Source organism: Pituophis catenifer, unplaced genomic scaffold (assembly GCF_029215685.1).
Source record: "Pituophis catenifer annectens isolate HBS135680 unplaced genomic scaffold, rPitCat1.0.hap2 SCAF_7, whole genome shotgun sequence".
Lineage (NCBI taxonomy): Eukaryota > Metazoa > Chordata > Lepidosauria > Squamata > Colubridae > Pituophis > Pituophis catenifer.
Genome location: NW_027256887.1, coordinates 62902621 through 62922673, shown reverse-complemented (window position 1 = coordinate 62922673; position 20053 = coordinate 62902621). Strand labels below are relative to the sequence as shown.

At 39.3% G+C, this 20053-nt stretch overlaps 1 protein-coding gene across 1 annotated transcript in view; it reads left to right on the top strand.

Moving 5' to 3' along the window:
* The window catches only part of SH3BP1 (SH3 domain binding protein 1), a 40155-nt gene extending 29691 nt beyond the window's left edge, over positions 1 to 10464 (top strand). The window contains exons 16-20 of the mRNA XM_070947893.1: positions 216 to 348; positions 1661 to 1773; positions 3136 to 3527; positions 6526 to 7264; positions 8800 to 10464. Of these exons, the coding sequence (XP_070803994.1) occupies positions 216 to 348; positions 1661 to 1773; positions 3136 to 3527; positions 6526 to 7264; positions 8800 to 9125 (1703 nt within the window). The 3' untranslated portion in view covers positions 9126 to 10464. The remainder of the gene's footprint in view (positions 1 to 215; positions 349 to 1660; positions 1774 to 3135; positions 3528 to 6525; positions 7265 to 8799) is intronic.
* Positions 10465 to 20053: the final 9589 nt, after the last annotated feature.

Sequence of the window (20053 nt, the reverse complement as noted above, 5' to 3'; positions counted from 1 at the left end):
AGAGTCACAGGTTTCTGACTTTTAGTCAGGCTGCCCCTTCTTGATTTTGCATGAATTGACTATTCTTTATTAAAGCACTAATAAATCTTATGAAACAGAGAGGTGGAAGGAATCAACAATGAACCTTCTGCTGCTAGAGAGAACTGCAGAACATTACAATAGCTTTTAGACACTTAGACTCTCTCATTCATTTATTTTTCTTTTTTCCCCTCAAGATATTGACTTCAATGTCTCCAGTTTGTTCACTCCTCCTCCATTAGACATCAAAAATCAAAACATCCCCACAACAGAAGAATCTACAGCAGTGTTTCTGCCTTCGGAATCTAATACCCCTATGCCTGAAGAAAGGTATACATAGACAAATATAACCTTCAGCTATGCTTTTAATTTTAGTTTTACAAAGAAGGCTGAGAATAAAAAGGCCATGAAAGTATCCATCTTAATTAGCATAAATATACATATAAAGCATGTGGTCACAGTTACTCTAATAGGAATTTAATACATTATATTTTTTTTGTTATATCAGTTCCTCAAAAAATTGTAGCGATACATTTCAATTACATAATCTTTTTTTTTTTAATTTGATTTATATGCCACCCTTCTCCGGAGACTCAGGGCGGCTTACAATGCGTTAAGCAATAGCCTTAATACTTTTGTATATTTTATACAAAGTCAGCTTATTGCCCCCACAATCTGGGTCCTCATTTTACCTACCTTAGAAAGGATGGAAGGCTGAGTCAACCTTGAGCCTGGTGAGATTTGAACTTGCAGTAATTGCAGGCAGCTGATGTTAATAACAGTGCTTTAGTCTGCTGCGCTACCAGGGCTCTTCTGTTCTCCACTTTTTATTCAGATACAATTTTTCTTTTTGGTGATGTGCCCATGTACCTATCACAACAGGATACTGTTGTGTTGTTTATTTAATACACTAGTTTCAAATAGACAGGGTACCAGTCTAAGCCTGGCTTAATAAAACATTTGTAAAAATAATAAAGGAGTAATCAAATAAATAATCACTATACCTACAATAACATGTATATGTAAGCAAATAAATTGTCTTACAGCTTAACACAATGATCTGGTTTATATCCTAATCTAAGACAATGACTTGGTTTCTAATAAAGACTACCTAACCAATCACAAGTTACTCTATCTTACTTTAGTCTGGTGTGTGCTGCTGTGCAGCAGACATATTGTTGATGCTTACAGTAAAAAAAACTCCAGAGAAGACGACTTTCCACAACCATCATTATGAGATAGGATATAATTTAAACCATTTTAACCTGATCTTGTAATACCAATAGTCAGTAGCGTATAAAATGCAGGACTAATGGTCCCTCCCTCAAACTTACATTAAAAAATAATCCAAAGAAAAACAAATTTAGCAAAAGAGAAAAGGAGAAAACACAATTTGGGAATCAGTTTTTAAAACTTATTCTTCTTCGGGATGCACAAAGCAACCTTCACCTGTTCTTCACTAGTCAGTGAATGGAGTAAAAACTTCACTGTAACCTTCCCAAAATACAGGTCAGCCACCATTTTAGTGGTTTGTGGTTGATATCCAGGATTAAGAATGGAAATATTTATGGGATTTCTCTGTATACTAATTGTTTTTGGAAGCCTACAAATGAGAATTTGTAAGACTTTTCCACATTGGCAGGAAAAATGCTGAGGTTATTCCAGAAACAGTGTCCTCAAAAGTGACCGAGTCATCTACTGAAACAACAATCTGCCCACCTACCTCTGTTTCTGCTGATGAGACTTCACGAAAAAGTAAGTTTCATAGTACAACCATAGTAATCATTTTACCTCTCTTGTTGACACAAGTGGCCAATGTTCCCACATCATTGAAGAACTCTTCAAATGGGATTGTAAGCAAGATACTTGCATTAAGTACAAGAAGGCAGTGGTACTATTTTGTATTCTGAAAACATAGCTTGTAGCTTGGAAGATTCAAAAGGTTTTAGTGGTGCAATCAGCGTTCCTCTGAATTTTATAGAGACCTGTTGATAACATCTTATATTGATACTGTGCCTACTTCTTATATTTTTTTAACAAAAGAAAAATCAGCTAAATAAGGAGTAATGGAATAGTGGCACAATATATTTTGATTGACAGAATTGGAAGCTGTCTGGCAATATGCAATGCCATACTACCGGGGTGAAATGGTATTGGTTCGCTCCAGTTCGGATGAACCGGTAGTGATAAAAACTACTGGTTCGGGCAAACCAGTAGTTTAAAAAAGCTACCAGTTCGGTTGAATCAGTAGTTAGTTTCCAGTTCGGTTGAACCAGTAGTTTAAAAGTTTTTAAAAAGCTACCAGTTCCTCTGAACTGGTATTTCTGACGATCAGTTGTGCTGCGCAGTTTAGGAAATCCTGCTTTCTTGTGAAGCTAAATCGCACGGCACAGATGATCCCCCCCTCGCTGTTCTACCTACTTTCCCAAGCCTCTTTTTGACATGTACTGCACATGTGTATGCATGCATGTGCAGCACCCATTTGGTGGACACTGCGCATGCTCATGCAGCATGTGTTTGGTGTGCATGCGCACATGGTGGCGCACAGCACAGCCAGCAAACTGGTAGGAAACCGGTTCAGATTTCACCACTGCATACTACCTGTTTTATTCTATTCACCTCCCTACCATTCTCCTATTCTTTTGTTTTACTGTCCTGTTCAGAAAATCCATAGCATCATCAAGGTTGACTGACTAGCGCATAGTTCTGTATGTACTTTGAAATGACAAGACTAGATAAAATAGAGGGAAACATAGGTAGTAAATTCATACTGCAGTTTGATAATGTTGGATATAATCTGGTATAATCTGTTTTAAATATAGATTTCAGATTTCAGTTTAATCCACAATTCTGGTATTGTTAGGAACCACCTTATGCAGTTAAGCACATATATAAATATAAATAATATATGAAAAGTCAGTACTTTTAGAAATAATTTTCAGTTTTGAAAAAACAGATACAAAGAAAATACATAGAAATAAAATAATTAAGAGAGACTTTTATATCAACTGTGACAGCATTTTTCTGGATTTCTGCAGAACTGAGTCACCGGTGATAGAATAAAAAAATGTCTAAAATATTGGATTTTATTTCTCTTTCTTTCATTCTCCTTGACAGCAAAGCGAGTGGCTCCACCCAGACCTACCATGCCTCCACCCCATCCTACGCTACCTGTTCACCGTCACATGCCTCCTCCTCCTCCTCCTCCAGAGTCTTCCTCCATCCCTAAAGCCTTACCTCGAAGAACAGTAGGGGGACCAGCACGAGCTCCAGTTGTGCCACCACCACTTCCTCCCCAGCCTGCCAGACGGCAGAGTCACAAAGCTCCGCCATCCCCCAGGCCTCCTTCAGAAGCTACGAACAATAAGGCAGCTGCAGCTGAAGAGGATTCTACTAATATCTGCAGTAGAGAAACGCCCAAAGATCCCGTCCATATGAAGAAAGAAGCCGATGAAGGAAAGAACAGCTCTCCGTCTGCTGCTGCTCAGAAAGTAGAAACTCTGGAGAATACCTGAGAGGAAGAATTTCACTGGCTTTGCTTTTGCCTATCCAATTTGTTGCAATTCTTTTCTGCCTGGTATTTTGTTAAGATGTTCTCCAAATGCATCAAGGTGCAAAAGTCATCTCCCTTGGGACCCTTATGTATGGTGATCTATTTAAATCAAACACGCACACCCCACACACAAAATAAATAGAAAATCCCCCTTCCTATTTACAAACATTAAAGCATCACTTAGTATAGGTTGTCCTTCATGTAATATTTTAATCCAAGCCCTGTACATAAGCAGCAATTTGATACAACACACTTCACATTCCTACTATTCTGTTGTCAGTCTATAAAGCACAAAATAGCTTTTCATTAACAGTGCTCTGCTTTTTTATTATTTTTGACAAGACATTTGTGGAAGCTTCTGAATAAATGTTAAAAGAAGATAGACTATGTTGTCTTTTCTTTACTGCAGTTATACCATGCATCTTGCATTAATCCTATCTGTGAGAATTATATTTACCCTTTTAAAAAGTGGTTAGTTATTTCGCTGGGTTAACATTTTATCTATAACTCAACTTTAAGAATGTATCTAGTTCATCTGAGATGATCCAAACAGTTCATACAGGCAAAAGGCAAATCAAAGAAACTGCGTATCAGTTTTGCCTGTATCAAAGATAAATACAGCTCTTGTTTTATTGAGATAAAGGTGTTTTGTAACATTATAAAGTCTAATAAATACATTGCCGATGAATACCCTTTTATCAATTTTCACTTTTAGGTACTGCTTCAGGAAAAGCAAATGAGAGGAATAGGTAAATAAAATAAAATTGCAATTGAAAGACACTTCTCCCCATAAAATCAAAAGTGTAGGCAATATATAACTTTTGGTAAATAAACAAATACACTGTAATAGACAAGAGCATCATAAAAATTCTGAGTCCTATATGACACATAGACACAAAAAAAATTGAAACAAATGAAGCAAGGCAGGGGTTTCAAACTCGCATCATCATGTGACGTATCGTGACTTTTTCCCCCTTCACTAAACCAGGCATGGGCGTGGCCAGCACATGACACATCTGGCCCACGAGTTTGACAGCCCTGCAGCAAGGCATTCATGCTGACACAATATAAAAGTGGCCCATCAGAAGCAGCTGAAGAGTTCAAATCCCTAGCCTTTCCTGGAGAGCCAGATTTATTCTGCATGTTTTTGCATGGCTACTAGAATGTGCTTTCAAGAATGTGCTTTATTTCCCAACCTTGTACCTGTGCCAGGCACAAAAAACCAGGTCCACAAACAAAGGTCCAATTCAACAGCTTTATTTCTAAACAGCCTATGCACAAAAATCATCTCAACTAATGGTGAGCACCTCCTTGGAGTTACATAAGGCTCCATGGAATTCAAAGGAATTTGGACTTAGTCCATTTGTGACTAAATTGAGACTCTAGGCCAGGAGTCTGCAACCTTAAGCACTCAAAGAGCCATTTGGACCACTTTCCCACAGAAAACACCAGGAGCCACAAAACCCTTCCCATGCCTGACTATTTCTTGAGCGGCCACAAAACTAGCATATGTAATTGAATTAAATGTTCTGTTTTCTTCTGAAACTTTTGTTTTCTTGGATTTATCTATGGTTGGCGTACCGGGGGTTGAAAAGCTCAATAAATCGTGCGCTGGTGGTTGTGATGCATATTTTGAGTAACAGGGAGCCGCAGCAGAAGGGTGAAAGAGCCACAAGTGGCTCCAGAGCTGCAGGTTGCTGACCCCTGCTTTAGGCTGATTCTTATTTAACTCCACCCCCAGGTTCTGCCACTCCTTTTCCTACGTACTGTTGCCTTGTTTTTATTTTCACAGAGGAAAAAGTAGGAAAACAAGAAGTGATAGTAGTATCTCAGGCGATTCTCTTAATTTCTATAGCAACTATCTGGCGTTTATCCTCAATCAGCTTCTTGAAGACAGTTTACCAACAGGGTTTTTTTTTAAGGTAGCAAGAATATCTTCCAGGAAAAAAAACATGGAATCAGTATTTTGGATGACTTGAACAGGTGTACTATTTTAATAAAAAGCCATGGTGGTGCAGCGGTTAGAATGCAATATTGCAAGGTTAATTCTGTTAGACTGCCAGCAGTTCGATCCTCATCAGCTCAAGGTTGACTTAGCCTTCCATCCTTCCAAGGTCTGTAAAATGAGGACCCAGATTGTTGAGGGGAGGGGGAAAGATGCTGACTCTGTAAACCATGAAGCGGTATATAAGTCTAAGTGCTATTGCTATTTTGTTCAGCATAGGAGTCATATATATGAGACCGGCACTATTTAAATCAGATGATGATGATGTAGAGAGATGAGATAGACAGACAGAGATAGAGATATGATGTAGTTAAGTAGGTAGGTCTAGGATATAATCTCCTAGGACGTCTCCAACCTTGGCAACTTTAAGCCTGGAGGACTTCAACTCCCAGCAAAGCTGGCTGGGGAATTCTGGGAGTTGAAGTCCTCCAGGCTTAAAGTTGCCAAGGTTGGAGACAACTGTCCTAGAAGGTAATGTCCCTCTATACCCCGCTTTTTTTTCCCCACGGTCCCTAAGGTGAGTTTTTCAAGCGCTCCTTTGCATGAAGAGCCCGTCGAGCTTTTATCCTTCGAGCTAACAGGTGTACAACACGTGCCACTTTATTTTGACCCGCCTCTTCCTTCTTTCCTTCCACCAATAGGATAAAGCTACAGGGGCGGAGGAAGACTACCTTACCCTTCTCCGCTGCTCAGTTAGAAAGGAAGACGAGCGCCCCCTTGCGGGTCTTGCTCAGAACGCCTTCTTTGCAGTTTCTTTCTCCCACCCCTATACCCCACTCCCCCACCCCGCCTTGGGCGCAGCTTCTCACGCAGCCCGCCCCGCTTTCATCACTCCCTGCCTTCCCCTTTTAATTGCTTTCATCGCGCCAGCAACCCGCGATTGGACGACGGACGGACCCCCCCCCCCTCACTCCCTCCGATCTCCCACCCCTCCCCGTGTCGTTCTAAGCGGGTCGAGCCCCCGGCTCTTCGGGCATCTGATTGGTACCGTTTCCTAAGCCCGTCAAGGGAACGGCGCGCTTCTGATTGGCTGCGTCTCCGCGAGCAGGACGGGAGGGGGGGTGGGGGGGGAGGCGAGTGCGGTTCCAGCATGGCGGGCTGCAGGCGGTTGAGCGGCGCTTGTCTGCGCGAAGTGCTGGGCGAGTCGCAGGGGCTGCTCTTCGACTGCGACGGGGTCCTGTGGACCGGAGAGCGGGCGGTTCCCGGGGCGCCGGAGCTGCTGGAGCGCCTGAACCAGAACGGGAAGACCACCCTGTTCGTGTCCAACAACAGCCGCCGCTCCGTGGCCGAGCTGGAGTGTCGTTTCTGCCGCCTCGGCTTCCGCGGCATCCGCGGCGAGCAGGTGTTCAGCTCCGCTCTCTGCTCCGCTCTCTACCTCCGCCAGCGCCTTCTGGGCGGGGAAGCCGGAGCCGGAGACTCGGCCGCCTCGACCCCTGGCCGGGTCTTCGTGCTGGGCGGGGAAGGGCTGCGCGGGGAGCTGCGCGACGCGGGGCTCCGCCTGACCGGAGAAGAAGGAGACGGCGACGAAGAGCCCCTCCCGGTGCGCGCTGTCGTCGTCGGCTACGACGACCAGTTCACCTTCGCTAAGCTCTCGGAGGCCTGCGCCTATTTGCGCGACCCCCGGTGCCTGCTGGTAGCCACCGATCCAGACCCCTGGCACCCGCTTAGCAGTGGGCAGCGCACCCCGGGTGAGTGAGGGCGGCGGACCGGAGGGGGCCAGGCTCTGGAGCCCCCTTGCCAGCTCCGGCTGGGCGTCGAGGCCCATTTACGTCGCCCGGCCCTGGGCCTGTTAGCTCTGTACAGCAGAGGACAGCGGCCGGGTTTAATCCTGCCTTTACACAAGCTAAGAAAAAAGGTTGAGAGAAAAAGCGGACAGCCATCCAAAGGGTTCATAGGATCTGGGTAGGCTTAAGGCTGAGGAATGGATTTTCTCTTGTTATATCATCTACTCTGGTCTTCGATATCTTGCTTTCTGTACAGTTTAATAAATGCCCCATAACGAGATTCAAACCGACTAATATTTCATTCAGATAATGACATACAGTATAGAAGGACACACACCATAATTTATTCGAAGAATCCTGAGGCGCTGAGCAAAGCTTTGACCAGAATAAAAGTAGTATGAACTGAAGGGATGTTCTCAAAGTCAAGTGTGCCTTTTCCTAAAACGCTGAACAGTTAGGCTTTATGTCACTTTTTGTCATATTTTACTAGCAATCATTGTTGGAAGAACACTGGGTGTTCTTCGCTGCCAGTGATCAAATAACCTTGTGGAGGTTCTTGTGTGTTGCTAAGATATGAGCCTGGAACAGTTTCTATAGTCAAGGTGGTTGTTACTTTGATAGCTCCTTTTGCATGGTTGTTAACCAGCAATTCCAATAAGATGACTTTTAGTAGAGTGATTTGCAAGTAGAAAGTAAATGTCTATTAGTCAGCTGCTGCATAGTTCTTCAAATAAGATGAGTCAGCATCTGTTTCCCCTGGACCATTGCAAGCAACTCCTTTTAGAGCTTTGAGTTTTAAGTTGTTTTTGTGGAATTTAGAAATATCCCTGCACTGAATGGGACATTCTGTATGATTGGCAAGAGAACTGGGACAAAAATATCAATCTCTATTGATAAAGATATATCTATGAATCTTCATACATCCTACTCTTGCCCTCATAAAATGGTTATCTGTTCCCCACTTTTTAAAAAAAAACTTTACTCCAAAGTTGACTGGTTGATCTTGCTATTAGCAATACTATTTGAAGTGTATACTGTATATATATATGTATATATGGTAATATATACTTATACAGAGTAATAAAATGTATCCATTTATATCTAATTCTAGCCTTGAAATGTTAAATACTCAAGTGTATCTGTTTCTGAACAACTGGGAAGCTTGTATTGATAAGTCCTTGGAATTCATTCCAAGATTTTTCAACTGGGATCCCAACTGAGCTGATAGAATTTCTTGGATTATAATGTTACTTGCAGTAAAATCTTTAAAACCATGTGAATCTGTTTCACATAAATAGTAAAATTAGATACAAGCTTTCCATTTAAATGAAAGTTAAGTTTACTTTGTCTCGCTAGTTTGAACTCAAAATGACTCATTTCACTCATCCTTTATTGGGTCAGTCAATTTGGATTACCTAAATATGTCAGGCAGTGCCTGGATTACTGCTGCTAACGGAGGTCACTCTTGATTGGTGGTTGTTTTGTCTCTTCTCTTTCAGGGACAGGGAGCCTCACTGCTGCAGTTGAAACAGCCTCTGGTCGCAAAGCAACAGTCATTGGAAAACCAAACACATACATGTTTGAATGCATTGTAGAGCGCTTTGGTGTAGATCCATCCCGCATGCTTATGGTGGGTGATCGGCTGGAGACGGATATACTGTTTGGCAAGAACTGTGGCCTTGATACGGTCTTGACCCTGACAGGTGTCTCTCATTTAGAGGAGGCACAGGCTTACATGGCCAGTGACAGCCCTTCAGCTAAGGACCTGGTGCCTCACTACTATGTGGACAGCATTGCAGACTTGATACCAGGCCTGGATGAATGAGGGGAGAAGTGGGTGGGTAACAGTCCTGTTTCCATTCCAGACTGCCAACCTTTCCTCCTCCTGTCTCCCCTCTTGAATCTGGGCTCATCACATTCCAGTGTTTCTTCAAGAATGAAGAGAGTGGGACTAATTCCCCTCTCATTCTTTAAGCTTAATCGGTTTTATTTTAGACACAGTAGGGGAGCAGGAAATCTAATGTGAAAAAAGTAGGTTGTTTACAGGCCAAACTAGTATTTATTACTATTTTTCATCACAGTAACTATTTATTTAAGTTATTGTTTTATTGTAGCCAATAGTGGTCTTCTGACTGTTGGCCTTTGCTTTACTTTGAAGCATAATGATGTGCTTGATGTGCTTTTATAGTGTGTCCCCAGGCTTAAATATAACCACTGCCATTCCATGCCCATTTTGGAGTTCTTCTCCAAGAACCTATGCTGTGAAAAGGAAACATCAGGTACATATTCAGGAAATATGACATTGAGCCTCCACAAAATGGTCCTTTGGTTTTATTCCTGTGGATGTTTATGTTTATGAAGTTCATTCAAACAGTTGAGCTGATCCAGGAGTCATAAGAACTAAGGCCATTTTTTTTTTAAATTGAAGCTAAATACAGGACCCATTCTAACAGAATTGAGTAAATTCCTCCACAGGATTTGTTCCAAAGTGCTTTGTTTTGTGCAGGAAAGAAAATGACAGCTGTCAAAAGGAACGCAATATTCAGAGTATATATTAATGAATTAAAAATTTAGTATCCTTTTTCTGTCTTGACTTATCAAGTTAAATGTTTCTTTAATCTATCCAATTTCATTTTGGTATATGGAATTGCTACTGCTGCATCAAACTAAGTTGCATACAATAATTTTTGTGCCACAGTGTTCAGCACTGACTCACTTTATCTTGGTAATTCTCCAGTGGTCACAGCCTCCAAATATTCTTGCCTAAGCAAAACCAAGAACTTGATATTTTTTTCCTCCCCCCCCCAAACTGGGCAAACTGATAAATTTTCATCAGTAAATATTTTAGCTCCTGTCTGTGCCTGATGCAATACACCACTGTTCTAGAGGAGGGGTGAATGTGTGTTCTCTCCCTGCCCTGTCATGGTGTGCTTGACTTGTGGGATAATGTTGGCATTGCCAGTGGTGTCTGTGTACCACGGTATCCCCAAATCAGTCCTTGCTATTCTTCTAATGGTTTATTATGTATTTATTAGTGTGTTTGTATAAATTATGCTGATCAATTGTGCCAAAGTGGTATGTTGCCTCTGGGCCTACTCACTAACTGTACCTCCATGATGTTGTGCTTTTTCTGACACTTGCTGTCATTCTGCATATAATAAATTGCAGGCACCAGATGGAATTGGATTGTATTTATTTAACTACTTTGTGAGATTGCTCTATGATAATTTCTAATTTCATAATTTCTTTTCATTAGGAATGTGCAGAAATCATTGATAGGGGAACAGAAAGTTCCAGAGAACTCCAGAATGTTCCATTTCTCTTAGGATTGTGTTGAACTTTCTTCTGGACCATGTCTTGATGGTTTGTCAATTTTCAGAAGTAAATTATCCAAGCCAGAAGAGGTTTAATGTATTTTAAGAGTGATCTTTTATTACAGTCATTGACCAACAAACATAACATAACACATTCTATAAACAGCAAAAAATTAATGTGATCCATAGATTCACAACAGCTTATTCATCTTCACCATTTTTTTTTTAAACAGAGAAGGGACAACTTGGGGATGAGTACTTTTAAAGTGTTCCCCAAAATGTTAATACTTTAAAAAACTATTAAGTAAACACTAAAAAAAAGTATTTTAATACTTTAGGTTCTATTCCTGCTCAAACCTTCTCATGCTTTGTAAAAAGCTTTTTTAACAGGAAGAAATTTGGCATAATTCACAAACAGAACACTCTAGCATTCTTAGGAATGTTCTTTTCACTTTTTGACAGGTATTATATATTATTTTCATCCTAGCCACACAAATCCTATTGGATAGAGTACAGGGCAAGGGAAATGATACTGGATTAATAGTCCTCACACAAGCCCAGGATGATTTTTGTTAAATTATTAATAGCCTCTATTGTCTTTATTTTTAAAGAAAAAAATCAGCCTGCTGGCATCATTGAGACTAAATATAGGTCAACACAATGCTACAATATTTATTTTGTTCCATTCATAAAGTTTAAGGTACCAAGCAGTCTAATAAATAATGTGAATTAAACAGAACTGTAATGATATACTGAGAAGCTATTAAATGCCCTTGCATTTAAAAAGAGAAAAAAAAGTCATGCTACAAGCCTTGGGACCAGGTTACCTGTTTATTTATTGTGTGTAAAAATTGGTTTGACTGATCAATCTGCTTCAGATAAATCCTGTAAAACCTGGGTTAAAATTTTTAAAGCTGGGTCAAAGAAAAAGAGAAAATTTTACAGGCATGAGAGCGGGCCAGAATTAAGGACTGCAAATGCATGCGAAGATTAGGTGTAAAAGAAAACCTGCTAGAGATCAGTATGTTTGGAAAAAATATAATTGATCATTATTCACAAGTGTCCAATATTACCTGTGAATATAGTGCCAGAAGAAATAGCATACTGTCTTAAAGGTATTCTGTTCGGTAGTAACAATCCCTGCTTCCTCCCCTGAAATTCTTTTTCCAAAACTGCTTCAGGGCGAGACATAGATGTGGTTATTGAATACGCCTGTACATGTCATCTTTGCCACACCTTTCCCACAAGCATAACTTAAATTCAATTAAGCACTTGGGGCTGGAGGCACATTAATAATCTGGCGAGCAGACATGGTGGTCCTGGCAAGCCTCCAAACATCCATTTATCAGGGTCAAAACCAATAAATTTATTCCACCGTTGGATGCCCTCAATCCAACCCTTCCACTCCCAGCTTACTGTTATCATCTATTATTTGCTTTCAAATAAAGGACTCACCCTTTTTCATTCTTTCAAAGTGTCTTCTATATGAATTCCAGAAGTATTCTTGGAAACAAAAGGCAATACAAGTGGCTGGCATGCTGAAGTATGTTCATTTCTAATCTTTTTTTTTTTAATTCAAAAAATATTTTCAAAGTTCATAGAGCAGAAATTGATCAGAAAGCCTTCCTCTGATTTAGGCATATTTTTTTTAATGAGAATGCTCTTGGTACAATAGTTTCTTGTGAGTTGTACTATTTGCATGCTATAGCGCAGAAGTCCCCAACACTCCTACCTGCCCCATCTGTGGATCTGCATCGATCCATGGTGTGGCAGAAACTGGGCCACGCAAACAAGCGAAGCCCCATCCGTGGGATGCAGGCAGCACATGAAACCATGCACCCTCCAGTCTGTGGAAAAACCCTGTCCAAGGAACCAGTCCCTAGTGCCCAAAAAGCTGGGAGTTGCTGCTATTTTATAGCTTCTCTTTCCAACTTGCTGTGAATTTTACAGTGTGAGATGATGTCCTGAACTGGGATGAACAGCACCAAGCAGGAGGCAATTAGCAAGTTTCTACTGCTTTTGATCATAAGTCACTTAATGATTCATGCTATAATTACAGGATGTAAATTATGCAAAGAAAACCAAGAAAAATACACAGAAAAAGTACTGTATATCTTGCCTCCTGATTCATAGCTATAGCTTAATGCAGCAAAAAACATAAAGGGAACATAAAGATCAATTTGAAGAGTAAAGAATCGGGAGACCAAGAATGAGACCAGAGGAACACAGGTCTCATAATGGAAAATTGTTTTCAATCTTGGGAGTGCTCTTAAATAGTAGGAATTTAGGACCTTCCCTAATTAGAAGAACAGATGCGCTCTGCTCTCAAGGAGACAGGCAACTCCTTAGCTGACTATATTTTTTAAGATTGGGTACTCTCACAAATTCTGGATTTGACCCCTTGTTCTGTGAATCAGCAATCATCTATACTGGGTCTGAATTGTTGATTTGCTCCCCATCTACAGGTTCTCCAGCTTTAAAACTAAGCAAATCCATAACAACGACTAAATGGGAACACCCCATTGTCCTGCTTGAGTAGGATCTTACTCAGAATTTTATTGCATAGAATATTTGTCTTACATCTCAAATTAAAGATTGAAGCAGCGTTCTAAGATTAAAGGCTTAACTCTATTATTTCAAGGGTAAGAAAGAAAACACCTGATTAAAGATTTGGAAAAGGTCATCAAGCCAAGCTGGTGATTAATTCCAAGAATTCAAGCAAGAATTAAAGAGCCAGTCAAGGAGAGTTAATCATTTCATTCATTCATTCATTCATTCATTCATTCATTCATTTATCAAATTTCTATACCACCCTACTCCCGGAGGACTCAGGGCGGTGAACAGCCAAGATAAAATACAGATAATACAAACATTAAAAGTACATTAAAATTATTAAATATTTTGGCCGAAAACAAATTTAAAACACCCAATTTATAAAACAGATTAAAACAATTTAAAAATTTAAAAGGGAGAGTTGGGTCAGGCCAGCCTGCTGAAATAAAAATGTTTTGAGAGCACGACGAAACGTGCACAGATTATTGAGCCTACTGCCCTACCTGAAGTTTTCTTAATATACAACTGGAATCTTTCTTGGTTGCAAATTATTATTCTGTATAACAAGTAAATAAGCATTGACCTGTGGGGTATCATCCATTCATATTCTTGAAAAATACTATATTTCTACCTCCTTTTGTAAGGCTAAGTATTACAGATAACACAGTTCTCCAACAGGATGGATCATTCTGAAATAGACTCAAACCTGATTAATCCCTGGTCTCCTAGCCATGATTGCCACCTTCTCTTTGAACAGGACCTGTGAATCTAAGGAGGACCTTTGGATTGAACAGTGGGTCAGTCTGAGGTAGTGCAACCCTGGCCAGAGGTGGAAAAAAAACTTTGATACTAGAAGACCCAAGTACAGAGGTGGTATTCAGCAGATTCTGACCAGTTCTGGAGAACCGGTAGCGGAAATTTTGAGTAGTTCGGAGAACCGGTAAATACCACCTCTGACTGGCCTCACCCCCATCTATTCTCTGCCTCCCGAATCCCAGCTGATCAGGAGGAAATGGGGATTTTGCAGTAACCTTCCCCTGGAGTGGGGTGGGAATGGAGATTTTACAGATTTTCCTTCCCCTGCCATGCCCACCAAGCCACGCCTACAGAACCGGTAGTAAAAAATTTTGAATTCCACAGGCAGGGAGAGGACCCACTCTTAGTCCAACACTTTAATCACATGACTGCACTAACTATAAATATAGAAGGGTAATTATTTTGTAAGGCAGGATACTGTAGTGTTATATATTTCAGCTGTCTTTACAAAATGCCCTGTAGTTTATTAGAGAAGGACAAGTAATAATAACAAGAATGCATTTTTCCAATAAAGTTATATTAGATCAAGTTTTAGAACACCTCAATTGCTTAAATAGAAGCATTTCCTTGAAAAGAAACTACTGAATCCCACACAATATAAAAGGGATCTCTTTATTATTTGTTAATATTCTTCAGTTTGCCAATTGGCCTTGAAAGCTGCTGGAAAATACAAACTTTTCAATAAGGGATTTCAGCAGTAGGGGGTGCTCTAATGCAATAAGTGTTAAAATACTTATTTTGCAAAATTGCAAAATAACTATACTACAGTATTGATGTAGAAATCCATTGTAAGCAAAACAAGTATTTTTATTTTAATAGAGCGAAGTGGAAAATACCATTTTTAACATTTAAATATATTCCTAGCATAAAATTATTTGTTGGGCTTTCTAGTGAGTTGGGCTTTCTCTCTTTTAGGGAATCCCAAAAACAATCGAAGTAGGCTAGGAAAAATATAATAGCAATTACTTAGGATAATAAAGGGAGTAATTATCAGGGTACAATTTTGTTTTATTTGCCTTTCAAGTGATCTGTTAGACTGGAAGCATTTTGATACTTGGGTCTCCAAATAGTATTCAAAAGAAAAAATAAATGCCAAGTAAAATAAATAATAGTAAAATTAACCACAGCAAAAATAGGTTTAGATAAAAGTATGAATCACAAGTAAAACAAGAAACAAAGAAAATCCAAACTTCTGATTCATTGGGAATATAAATTGTTTTAAATCATTGATTATTCACTCTTTCCCCAGAGAAGTTGAGTTGCAGTCTTTTCCATAATCAAGGCATGCTTTTTGAGTTGTTCCATATGCTGTAATCCTTGAGTAATAGTGGTATTAGTGATGAGGATAGTAGCTTTGCTAATTAATTGTGGAATAGTGAATAACATGAATTTATTTTTCCAGGATCCTATTATTTCAAATTTCTATTTCAAATTAACTCACAGACAAAGCAATTTCTTTTACTCACCCTCTCCCCCCAAATCTGAGGAAGAGAGTTTATTTCTCTGTTATTATTTCTCAGGCTGATTCTTTACAGAACATAATATTTTTCACTTTCACAACATAATCCAGCAATCTCAAATTTCTTACTGTTAGTTATGTTTTGTTCGCATTATCACTGAAAGCATCTTACCAGAACCAAGCTTTTTCACAAAGCTGTCTAGTTATAAAAATGCGACATTCCCTTTCCCTTTTAAAAAATAATGTTGATAATATAAAATAAGAAATCTGTGAACTGTACATTTCTTTGAATAAAACGTGAAATTAACACCGGTGTTACTCATGTCAGCAGTTCGGACCTATGCTGTAACTGGGCAGCAGAATTATTGCCCACATCTTTCACTATAAAGCTAGATTTCCAAAAAATGAAGGGAAGTGACATTAGTTCAGGAGTAAACCCATCTACTGAAAACCTGTGATTTAAGATGCAAACTCCAGATAATGGATCTCAAATTTAAAAAGTTCTGACAACTGAATATACAGTACATCATTGGGTCAGGCATATGCTTGTCCAGTTGTCTACCAAATGCTCTTGTTTATATCCTGACCTTGTGCAATACAGAATAGTTGTATCAGTCCCTGGTATTATTTTTCTCTAATCATTGAACTTGATATCCCCAAGGCAAATTTTCTTATTTAAATATGGCAGAGAATAATATGGAAATCTTCCAGCTTTCCCCCTCTTTTTAGTGAAAGGTTTGGCCACTGTATGCCCTTCTGCTCTTTTCAGTTAGAAAAAAGGTTGCATTTTTTATTTATTTACTTTACTTTTTGTTGGTATTGGTGTTGTGAAGACCATGGCTAGTCGAGGAGCAGAGATGAGAAATGAAATGTGTGTGAGAGAAAGTTCATGTCCAGAATTTCTTCTTTGCTCCCTACTATGAGTTCTGACACTGGAGAAGTAACACCCACCAAGTCCTCCGAAACAGATTAAGATTCTGAGGTAGAAATTTACAGAAATCTTTTTGTACCTTTTCAGGTACAAAAGACTGAAGACAGCAAAGACAATTTCAGATCTTGATCCAGAGTTTAGAAGCTCTTATATTACCAGCCTTTTGATTTGGCCGATAATGATACTTTCGTTAGTATAAAAAACATTTATATTTCTGATGATATTGATGCCACCAATAAATACTATTATACTGCAGTCTGTTATAGTTATTGCAGGCTCGTTCATTAGTACAGAGGAGTATTGTTCAGTTTATTAACTTTGTTTTAAACATACCTAGTTTCTTCAAACTATCCTCATAGAACTTAGTTTCTAGTTCTTTTGAGTACAATTCTTGAGCCAGCTATATATCTACTTAATTATCATGCCATCCAGCGGGCACGTAACTAGCTAATCAACATGTTATTTGGTACATTGACAAAAGTCAAGTTTTGTTATGCCTACAGTATTCCCACACTTTATTAAGGAAGTTATCAGATTTAAAAAAGGAGATACATTTATCTTAGCACTTGATAAATCCATCCTTATTTCATGTAATTGCTGCATTGTTTTTGAAGGCGCTTACAAAGTGATCTCTTCATGATCTGTTCTAACCCAACTACTGATGTCAGACTGACTGGTCTATAGTTTGCTGGATTCTTCTTTTTCTACTTTTTGAAGATAGGATCAACATTTGTTATCCTCCAGTCATCTGGTGTTTCACCAGTTCCCCAATATGTTTAAAATATAATAAGGGTTCAGTCATATAATCAGCTAATTTCTTCAGTACCCGAGAAATGGAATTAAACTGGCCTGAGGCTCATTCAGGGAATCCAATTATTTAGATAAGCAGAGTCCGAAGGCATGCTCACTGCACCTGTCAATGCCTCTTTAAAGAAGCTACACCTTTTCCTGCGGCCTCAAATGCATATTTTTCTGGGATCACACATCTAAGTAAAGAATATTTAATCCTTTTATATCTCCCTCCACCCTCTGAAGAAGAAAGTAGTTAGCAAACAAGTCAGGAATTTCCGGCCAAAATTATGCTTAAAGGAGTTTGTCTACCAAAAAATTTTGTTTGAATGTATCTAGCCTTTGGAACAAAGGGTCAAGGAGGTAGACATCATTCTCTCTCTAACCTGGTTCTTCCTGGAGCCAATCCTATACTTTAAACACACGACCAAAGTGGATACAACAGATGCTAGAATAATTAAAGTCTCCCATCACTACAAAGTCAACTTTCCTTTTTGAAGACATCATCCACATCTTCTTCTCTGTTGAGAAGTCAATAATAAATGCTGATAATAGTATTTCTTTATTACCTGAAATCAAATGCTGCTTATAGCATTCATTTGGATTTTTAAGCAAGAATGGATTTTTTTCATATACAGTGTAACTCCTCTTCCATTCTTAAAAATAATAACTTTTCAATTGCTGTATTCTAATCAGAGGGGCTCTCATATATATTAAATCATATCTGTTCTGCGCTAAAGCTGAAGCTCATCCTTTTGTTTGTTTGTCTGGATCAGTGTATTATAGACAATGGAACCATGAGATTTATAATCCTGTTCTTATCTCCAATAAATCAATTCTTCTTCTTCTTGTGCCATATCCATCATTGGATGTTGGCGATCATGTTGGCGATCCTATTTTTGTCAACCTCCGCATGAAAAAGTGCTGCTGAGTTTTGTCCAAACCAGTCCCTTAGGTTTTGAAGCCATGATGTTCTTCTTCTGCCTGGACCTCGTTTGCCTTCAATCTTTCCTTGGAGGATTAAGTGAAGGATGCCATATTTTTCTGGATGTCACATCACATGACCAAAATATTCTAACTCTCACTTTTTTAATGATTTTGATGATTTCCCTTGGCTTTCCAAGGCGGCTTATTGCCTCCTTATTTCTGATTTTGTCAACCCAACTTATTTGTAAGAGCCACCTGTCAATCCACATTTCAAATGTGTCTAGTCTCTTCAAGTGGCTTTCTGTCAGAGACCAACTCTCCACTGATGCCTCTCACGAACAAAATAAAATTCTGTAATTGGGAAAGAAGACCGGAGACCATTTTTTACAGATTACATTGTATGAGTTTGAATTTTATTGCCCAGTGATGAATATATATTTGGAAGCCAAAAAGCTACATTTAATGATTATTTTCAGTGTCGCCCACTCACACGAGTAATAGACACAATTCAGCCAATTTCCTATATGGCTTGCCCTGCGTGTGTGCCTTTGGGAATTCCAGTTGTGTGCCACAACTATAAGCTTGAGAAAAAATATGCTGCTTGAGTTCCAGGGAAGAGGGAATCAGGAATGCTTCCAAAGCCGGTTTGATGTAGTGGTTAAGCCATCAGGCTAGAAACCAGCAAATCAGGAATTCTAATCCCACATTAGGTACAAAACCAGCTATGTGACCTTTAACTATTCACTTTCTCTCCGCCCTAGGAAGGAGGCAATGATAAACCACTTCTGAAAAACCTTGCCAAGAAAACTGCAGGGACTTACCCAGGTAGTCTTTGAGAGTCAGACATGATTGAAGGGAAGAAAAAAAAATAACAGTAATATTCAATTACTGTCTTTTTTTTTAAGCCAGACAACTGGTGACAACACTGAAATAATGCAGGTGACAAGCAGTGATGCAATTCTTAGCAATAAAATTATGTCTTACTGTTACTACATTCAGGCCACAATAATTCCTTGTTGGCAGGAAGCTGCCAAACAAGCTTTCAAATACAGGTGTCTTTTTCCTACTGTCTGCCCAAAATGAAACTATAGGTTTGTGTCTCACAATAAAAGGTGTGGTAGTAAATATTTCCCACACTTCTCACACGTCCGACAACTTTTCAGCCACAGTTCTAAAATCTTGCTCCAATGGAAGCCAACTTTGAGGAGAAGGAAAACTCCTGATTCACAATACAGGTAGTTCTCGACTTACAACTATTCATTTAGTGACCATTTGAAGTTACAATGCGCTGAAAAAAGTGACTTATGACAACTTTTCACACTTATGACTATTGCAACTTCCCCATGGTCACATGATCAAAAGTCAGGCATTTGGCAACTGCTCTGTATTTATAACAGTTGAACAGGTCCCAGGATTACATGTTGACCATTTTTAAACTTCCCAGCTGGCTTCCAACAAGCAAAGTCAATGGAAGAAGCCAGATTCATTTAACGACCACATGATTCACTTAACAACTGCAGCAATTCACTTAACAACTGTTACAAAAAAGATTTAAAATAGGGCACAACTCACTTAACTGTCTTTCTTAACAATGGATATTTCAGGTTCAATTGTGGTTGTAAGTTGAGGACTGCCTATATTTAACTCCTTTAACTGAGAAGATAATGGCTCTTTAGACCCAACCTTCAGTGTTAGGCAGGTTAAAAGAAACATCCAGAAACCAAATCCTTTGCTCTTGAGTCTATAAAAGAGCAGGAAAATTTCACTTCCAGATTGCTTTTTCTCTGTAGTGTGTGTGTGTGTGTGTGTGTGTGTGTGTGTGTGTGTGTGTGTGTGTGTGTGTAAACCATATTAGCATGGTTTGAATTGATTTATGATTTATTTTACAAAATTACAGTAAGGTAGAATGCATCTCTGCAAGACTGTTAGTCCCCAAGCTCTTTTCCATTGGCAGGATTGCACAT